The following is an 8,754-nucleotide window of genomic DNA, read 5'->3' as shown; positions in this document are numbered from 1 at the left end:
CGAGGTCAGTCCACGGTCCTGCTGGGACTCTGCCCAGCGACAAGGTTACTTCCTAGCGGGTAAACAGCTCCCTGGGGGGAGCACCTGAGTGTGTCACAGCATCCAGATGGCCCACCCACATCTTGGAGGATTGTAACTGGATAACCCCCCAGGAACTCAGTGATGTACTCTAGCATCCAATTTTAGGACGATCTTTTCAAACGTATCAGCATAGAACAGACGTGATGAGACTGTCCTGTCAACATTGATGATGGGGAGCAGCCCAGATGGGGCACTGACCAGAAAGAGCACTGAACTCGGGACCGCCAGAGTCACCGTGAGCTGCCCGGGCCCTTAGGAAACAGCGAGCAGAGCCTGGAGCTCTGGCCGTCACTTCCTTCACGTCCACCTCCCTGGGCTAGGCATGACTGCAGCCACTGGCTTGGCTATGGGGACGGTGCTCAGCAAGAAATGCAGGACGAGCTCTGGATGGTGTTTCAGCAGCAGTGGAGAGTGGGGAAATGTCCCCGGCAGGAGTTCTTTTCCTTCCTGAAGGTGGGGCTCAATGGCAGCTGTTTGGGAAGTCTGCAGCCTTGTCCCCAGCCGTGTGGGTTAAGGATGCCGGGCAGGGGCCAAGCAGCGCCACCCGCTCCTCCGAGTAGTCTCCGCTCCGCAAGCTGCTCTCCAGAGATGAATGGAGGGGGATGTTCTGGATACTGACAGGCCTCGTGCTAGACAGTGAAGGTCGTTTGAAGGCCATGGAACCAACGACTCGCGGGATGAGATCACGGGTAGCTTGACTTTTGTCTCTCACTGTCACTTTATAACTTTTCAGTGGGCGAAGCTCTTCTTCCGCCTGGGACAAAAACTCTAGGGAACTCTTGACTTGCCATCTCTCCTGGATTATCAAGTGTTTTAGTCTCCACCAACACACAACCCAGTCTGCAAATGCTGATGAGAATGTGCAGTCTGGGACTTCCCTGATGATCCAGTGGCTAAGAAACCCCCCTGCCAATGCAGGGGACACAGTTCGACCCTTGGTCAGGGAAGATTCCCACGTGCCTTGGAGCAACTAAGCCCATGCCCTGAGCCTGTGCTCTAGAGCCGCAACTACTGAGCCGGTGCTCTGCAGCAAGAGAAGCCGCCACAATGAGAAGCCCAAGCACCACAATTAGAGAGTAGCCCCCTGCCCCTCGCCACAACTAGAGAAAACCTGCATACAGCAACGAAGACCCAGAACAGCCAAAAAATAATCAATGAGTTTTTAAAAAAGGAATGTCCAGTCAGGGTAACACTCAAAGCTGCAGGTCCTCCTCTCTGGGACTGGAGAGGGGCGAGAACCAGGAGGGGGGCAGGGAAGCTATTCCTGCACTGGGGCTGCTATGAGCTGGTGCCTCACAGTTTCTGCAGGTGTTGCAAGTTGAGTCTTTCCCTGTGGGGTTTTTGGAATTCTTCCAGATACCCCCCTCCCCCGCCATCCCCATCGTCCTCCTGAAGTTCTGTCCCTCTGCTCTCGATTCCAGCAGACATTCCTCTCTCTTGGGTCCCTTGGGGTCTGAAGATCTGTCTCATCTCTCCTCTGCCAGGGTTGGCTTGCTCACATCGGTGGCCCTGCCCGACCTGGCCTGAGGTGCCCCTTCCACTATGGCTGCCCTGTGCCCACCACAGGTCCACGGGGGACATGGGCGTTCCTTGCCTGAACAAACCACGCATATGCAGACAGCCCCCGGGCTTTGCTCCCCAACCAAGGCAGGGCCAGCCTGCCTGTCTTTGAGTTTCCCCAGGTGGAGTTCTGATAGCCCTCCATCACGTCCCTAACCCTAGGGGACACACACCACCTGTCTCCACCTGGTGCCTTGAAACCCTTTCAGTGGGACTGAGATGGGAGGCAGACAGGTAGCCACCACCCCACCCGCCCTAAGCTGCTCTCTCTAAAGAAATCCTTCTTTAAAATTCTCTCCCCCTCTACCCTTTTACATCCTGAATGAAGTGGGAGGTTTTAGAGTTGAGGGGACATTTTTTCTGCTGGTGGCTTTAACAATATGTACCTTAGTTTCGGGCCTCCCTGTTGGCTCAGACGGTAAAGAATATGCCTGCAATGTGGGAGACCCGGGTTCAGTCCCTGGGTTGGGAAGATCCCCTGGAGAAGGGAATGGTTACCCACTCCGGTACTCTTGCCTGGAGAATTCCATGGACAGAAGAGCCTGGTGGGTTACAGTCTATGGGTCGCAAAGAGTCAGACACGACTGAGTGACTAACATGCCTTAGTTGAGCACCGCACTTGGGCACGTGTCTTTGTTGTATCTTGGTTCTGTGAAACTTCCCATTTGAGGTCCATTTGGGAGTGCAGTGCGGCCATCCCCCTGCAGGTGTCCCTGCCTTGCAGGGTGAGCATAGAGCTGTCTTGGGGCTCCAGGGAGGCAGAGAAGCCATATAGGCTGGTGATGGCCCAACCACTGGCTCACACCCTCCCTCTCTCTGGCTTCTCTGAGCATCTCTCTTGCTGGGATCAAGGGGTGTCAGAGATACCAGCAGCCTGCAGTTTCTAATTTGCATCAGGACCAGGGTATCACGACACCACGGTGGTGTGTGAAAGCGATGGGCTTCCCAGAGCCATGGCAGTGACGTCATCGGCACGCTGCCTGGTGTCCTGTCTTAGGGACTCCATGCCGTGTAGCTGGTTTGGTGATTTGCTGTCTCCCTGGGCCTTTCTTCTGTAACCTTGTCAGAAACTCAGACCAAACCTACGCTCAGAGCAGTGCTTCCCTGACAGACATCTTTTGTCAAGTGACATGGAGCTATCATTGTTAGACCTCACGGGCTGTACAGCATCAGCGTGCAGGGCATGCAGAGGTGTTTCTGCCTAGGAACTGCCAATGGGGAAGCTGCCCGAGCCCACTGCCAGCCCCCTGCCCCTCGCCACAGTGGCCCTGGGCAGGCCAGTGGGCTGGGTGTCTTATCAGGCCGTCATACACCTGTCCAGCGACCCAGAGAGTCTTTCCTTTGCATCCTCCGTGTTCTCTGTGGTGGGCCTGCATGGCAAGAGGTGCTAACTTGGCATTTCTGATTTAGTTGTAGAGACTGAGTCATCGCAGGTCTGGGAGGAAAAAACTGGTGGCCCAGCCAGCCACTGGTGGGCATTTCTCAGGCTGGTGGCCTCCCTGTCCCTGTCCATCAGGGCATGTTGGCCCTCCTGAGGTGTGGGGTCACGCCCATGTCAGTGTGTGGCCAACTTGCCTTAGAGGGTCTTTCTTCTGGACACTCATACACTTTGTCCTGCAGTGATCTCGCCATTTCTTCAAGATGCAGAAATTGGCGTTGTATGAAAGCTTACCGACTTTGGTACCATTGATGACGTGATCAGGAGTTTGTCTCAGTCTTTTTTTTGTTCGGGAGGGACAGTGGGCTCCCTAAGTGGGAGCCCAAGATACCCCCAAAACTGCTCACTGACACTACCACCCACCTTCAATCAGATGGCACCTATTCTTAGCAGGCAGTTGAAGGGGTTTGCCCAGTCGTTTGGAGAAAAGAAACTGAACCTCTAGGGGGCTCCTACCATGTACCAGACGCTGCTGAACGTGTGCACACAGTTTCGTATGAACCCTCAACACTCTCCTACAAGACAGGCTGGTGTTATCACTTTGGGGTTCTAGAGTTGGAAACTAAAGCTCAGAGAGGCTAAGTATGGCGGCACCTGAGCTGGAACCCCAGCCAGACTCCACGGCCCACACACCTAGTCCTTCCTGCACCTTTGGCTCCCCCAGGAGCGCTGACAGGGCTGGGAGGGCGGCCTCCACCAGGACACAGCTCCACAGCAGTGGCTGAGCAACAGAGTGCTTCTCCGCCCTCCCTGTCCTGTGTCTTTGTCGAGCGGGGACTGAGGACCCAGGGCCCACTGTGGGGAAGGCCTTTCCTACCGGACTGTGTTGCCTGAAGGTGTGTGGGCGCTGGGGGTGGGCGGTGTTTAGTGGACTGTTTTCATCCACATCCCCAGCAGTCACGTTTGCACAAAAGAGCCAGAGGCACAGCACTTCAGAAACCTGTTGGGAGGGGCAGGGAGCTCTGTTTCTAGCAAACAATAACTGTGTCTGCTTTTTATCCTCTTCATTTGCTGACACACAAACCAGCTGAAGAAGCAGGCATTGGCGACACGTCCAACCTGGAAGACCAAGCTGCCGGACACGTGACCCAAGGTCAGTGGCTGGTATTGCCTGCCACACATGACATGGGGGGTTGGGAAGAGGGGGTGGCAACACTCAGATGGACCGTGCCCTGAGAAGAGAATTTGGACCTGGGCCTGAATTCCAGGGTCCAGATCTTTAGGAGCTGGTTTTTCACTGAAGGTGGGCTATTCAGGTAGAGGAAGAGCTTTCGCTCTCTCTAGTCATTTCTGAGTCCTTCCCAGTGTGTTTGCTGTTCTGAAAGCAGCTGGCCTTGCCCAGCTTGGGAACTCGAGCATCAGTGACCAACAGAAACACAAATGTGTCTGATGAGTGATTCTCCCCGCGGGCAGCCCTCTGGCCCATCCCCGGAGCAAAGCCTCAACTCTGTCGCCACCAAACTATTTCTTCTGTGCAGCCTTCAGATTTTATTGTGATTTTCTTCTCAGGGACCAAAATTACTGTGCTTAAGAAAAACAGTTTCGTATGATCACTGAGCATAAATGTTTTTAAGAACTTAAATTGTAAATCCTAGAGATTCCTTATCTTTGGAAATGGAGACCTCCAGTACAACCTAGCAGAGTTTTGTTTTCTGTCATTGGCTGCATAAATGAACTTGAGAGTATGCTGTATAATGTGGAAGCTTTTAGACTGTACGAGAGCTGGGAAGTCACTGGTCTTTTCCCCACAAAGTGGTTTGGGATTTGTTCAGTGTTTAGCACTGCCGCTGAGCCATCTGGCTTTAGGGAGACTCTGGGCCCTGAAGAAATGTCTCCTTGAGGTGCTTTGAAGCCTAACGACACATTTCTGTGACTCCCAGGGTTCTCTGCCCCATAGCGTGCTAGTGTTTCTCATCTCACACAGCGTGGAAAGACGTGTTTTCATTCTTAGGCTTACAAAGAGCTTCAAAAAAATAGGAGAAGCGATAATCATTATAAATGGGGAATCTCAGTCTGTGTGTTAAATAGAATCTTGCCTCCTGTTTCTTTTAGGTCATTATTTCTAGCTTTTAGGTAAAATGAGAGGTTTTTATAACCTCTGGAAATGGCCATCTATTTCCATAAAAAGAAGTGAGTTTGAGTTTTTCTTACAAATTTTTATTGTAAGCTATGTCTCCATGTCCCTGAAACATATTCCGTGGAACAAAAAGATCAGGCCAACAGCTTTCCTAGAAACCTTACTTTGGGGCTAACTGAATTTTTAACTTTCCCAGCACTGGCTTAGTATTACAGAGCTATATAGACGAACACCAGAGAGCACCTGCAATGGGACGCTGGCACCAAATCTGCACACATGTGGAGGTTTCTACCTCTGTGCTGCCCAGGCCAGTGTTTAATGTCTCATCTGGAGCTGCTGATCCAAATGGCCAAGCCCAGCTCCCTCCAGTGGGGCCTTGGGAAATCCAGACACCCTGGTGATCCACAAATATCTCACTGCCACAGACCTGCAGTCTGTTATGTGCTAAAGCAATCAGATTTGGGAAGAACCATGTACACAGAAGCACAGCTCTTCTCTCTTCCTTGTTTTCCTGCGGCAGAAGGAAAATCTCTGGCAGCCTGTGTCCATGAAGGACTAAGAGAGCAAAGATGTTTCAGGATGGAGCTTCGAGGGGCCGAGAGGAGCAGGGTGTGGGGAGGGCCCTGCCCACCCCACACCCTACTCACGCCAGGAGTGGACTTTCCTTCCGGGAGTGTCACCAGGACCAGGCCTCCCAGGGAGTGTGGGGACACAATTCATCTGCACTCCTGAGGCCACCCAACTGTGTTTCTCCAAATATTGCTTACCTTGGACCCACCCCTGATGATCACTACCTTTAGTCTTGGCTTGAAAAATACTGCATATTTTTCATGATATCCATAAGGTGGTATGAAAAAACCCAGATGAACTTTTTGGCCGACTCAGTAGTTTCTGAGCACTTTTCAGTCTTCTAGGAGCTGAATAGAATGTTCTCCCAGCCCAGCTCCTTCCTCCAGGAGAGTAATAGCATGATGGCAGGTTCCTCACACACGCGCGCGCGCACACACACACACACACACACACACACATGCTGTACTATCCTATATCGATAACTTTTCAGGGTATGTTTAATATGCAGGTTTGGTGCCCTGGTCTCTTTTTCAGTCAGGGTCTTTTAAAGCCCTGCAGTGTAACAGTAACATCCACATCACAAGCAAATTCTAGGGAGCTCTGGGAGGAAAGATTTTTCCAGAAAGTGCTGGAGACCTGGCCTGATGAGAGGTGTAGGGAAGTGGCAGTAGCTGCTGCCACTTTGGGTCTGTTGAGCGGTGGGTTAGGAAGGAGTTGGGGTGAGGAGGCTCAGATTGCCTCCTGCCAGCTGGTTTCTTGCATCTCTGTCACTTGGTCTGTTCATCCCCAAGACTCACCAAGGGCCCCAGAGAGTCTCCTGCAGACCCCTCGGAAGGCAGAAATCAGCTCGTTTCCCTGATGACATCATGTGTAGATCTGGCCATGTGGCAGGCTCTGGGGCTGTGCTAGGAACACAAGATGACTGAGACCATGAACTCATGGCCCCAGCTTAGGGGTGGGAGCTGAGAGAGCTGGCCTTCTGATAAGGGGCTGCCGGGCAGCTCCACAGACTCCAACTAGAGTTGGGACCAGAGGGACCATCATGTGTTAGCCACGTGTGTGGACCCCTGTGTTCTCCACCTCCCGCCCCTCCCCTCATCCAGTCTCTTTCTCTTCCAAGACTTTCAATCCTTTGTAGTTCCAGGGTTTATTTAGAGGAGAGCTGCAAAGTTGTCCTGGAACTAGGTAGGATGTTTGAAGAGTTGGGAGTTAGAAAAAATATAGGATATTAGGAGAACCAATAGAAAAAAAATCTGTCCTCAATACACAGATATTTTAAGGAGGGATTCATGTGAATGCGGGGCTTCTCTGGTGGCTCAGATGGTAAAGAATCTGCCTGCAATGCAGGAGACCCAGGTTTGATCCCTGGGTCAGGAAGATCCCTTGGAGAAGGAAATGGCTACCCATTCCAGTATTCTTGTCTGGAGAATTCCATGGACAGAGGAGCCTGGTGGGCTACAGTCCATGGGGTCACAAAAAGTCAGACACGATTGAGCGACTAACACTTCACATAAATGCGGCATGAATGAAGCAGAAAAAAGGGAAGTGTGCCCCCCATCCACCGGGCTGGCACACGGGAGGTGGTGTGACAGGGGTGAAGCAGTCGTCCCGGGGGGCTGGCCACGTCTGTGCCGTGCAGACCACCTTAACTGCCACGGTGGTCACCTCACCTCGTGCAGAAGGCTGTTCATAATCCTCAATCTGGACAAACCTGAACCGTGTTTCTGTTTGTAGAGGTCTCATGGCACGTCAGTTAGTAAAGACTGAGCCTTATGATGCATTTGGGGTTTTCCAAATCTATCAGGGTGGGTTTACAGGTACCTGCTGGTTTTATTGGGCAAAAGAGGGGGGCCAGAGAGAGAAGGAAAGGGAAGGAGACCCTCCCTGCACCCCATCCAGGTCCCACCTAGGGGCCAGAGTCTTCAGGAGGCTCACAGTCCCTGGAGAGGAGGACAAGTTTTTGCTGCTGGTGGAGTTAGCCTAAGGCAGCCCCGGATATGGCAGGATGCTCGGAGCCCAGCCAGACCCAACATAGGCAGAGGATTAACACCAGCACTAGACGGGGTCTTGGTCTAAGCTCCCCTTTTACAGATAAGAAAACTGAGGCTCAAAGACAGGAGGTGCTCACCCATGGTCACCCAGCTAACTGTTGGCAGATTTACCAAGAGCTGTTTCGTTCTGAGCAAAGAAAAGCAACATGGGTGAGCTCAGAGCGTGGGCTACTTTTCCTTTGGTAGGTGGGCTTGAGATGCTGTTTAAACGTCCTTTTTTTCTTTCAAACATGTGTCCCTCTCTTAAAACACTTAACTTGCTCTTGCTAACCTTTTGCTGCTGCTGCCTCTTCAAACCCAGAGGAGAGGAGAGTTCCGGGTCAGCAGAGGGAAGCATCTGAGAGGCCTCTGGCCCATGGGCTTAGCTCTCAGGTCCAGCTTGCACACGGCCAAGAAGCTTCTGGGGTCTCCAAGCTGCCTCTGGGGGAGAAAGAGCCCGAAGCTCCCGTCCTGGCGACCTCTCGCCCTTCCCAGCATCATCCCGTCTGCCAAGCGCCTCCTCCACCAGGAGGCCCTCAGGAGCCCCACTGGGAGTGGGGACCAAAACCAGGGCAGCGGGCTGAGGAGGGCCTGGCCTTTCCAAAGCCCCCCTCCCCTGGACGTCAGCAGACGGAGCCTGGGAGTTCCAAGGTTGTCCAGGCAAGCTTCCTCGGGGAGCCGGGCCACCATGGAGGTGAGGCTGTGGAGCCGGGGAACTCAGGGCTGACCCGCCAGCGCACATCTGACATGCTTGGGGCCCCCACCCTGCTCGCAGGCCCCAGAGAGGCCACACGCCAGTCTTCAGGGACAGAACCTAAGGTTGCAGAGGGTGGCAGCCGCGGCTCTGAGCCACCAGAGTGCCAGCTTTGGGGAGGCCTGCCCCAGGAGGGGCTGCCTCTGAAGGGGGCACAGAGCAAAGAGAGGCAGGGGGGTGAGGAGGTGGATGAAGACCGGGACATTGATGAGTCCTCGCCCCAGGACTCCCCGCCCTCCCAGGT

At 53.3% G+C, this 8,754-nt stretch overlaps 1 protein-coding gene across 12 annotated transcripts in view; it reads left to right on the top strand.

The window, feature by feature from the left end:
• MAPT (microtubule-associated protein tau) overlaps nt 1–8,754 on the top strand; it is a 54,000-nt gene that overhangs the window by 8,965 nt on the left and 36,281 nt on the right. For 11 of the 12 annotated variants that reach the window (XM_010832393.1, XM_010832389.1, XM_010832390.1 and 8 more), the window contains one exon: nt 4,107–4,172. In XM_010832393.1, the coding sequence (XP_010830695.1) occupies nt 4,107–4,172 (66 nt within the window). Of the gene's footprint in view, nt 1–4,106; nt 4,184–8,386; nt 8,753–8,754 lie in introns of all 12 variants that reach the window. The other variant, XM_010832391.1, reaches the window with a different exon arrangement.

Source organism: Bison bison, unplaced genomic scaffold (assembly GCF_000754665.1).
Source record: "Bison bison bison isolate TAMUID 2011002044 unplaced genomic scaffold, Bison_UMD1.0 scf7180017861046, whole genome shotgun sequence".
Classification (NCBI taxonomy): Eukaryota; Metazoa; Chordata; class Mammalia; order Artiodactyla; family Bovidae; genus Bison; species Bison bison.
This window is presented reverse-complemented; position numbering and strand designations above follow the sequence as displayed.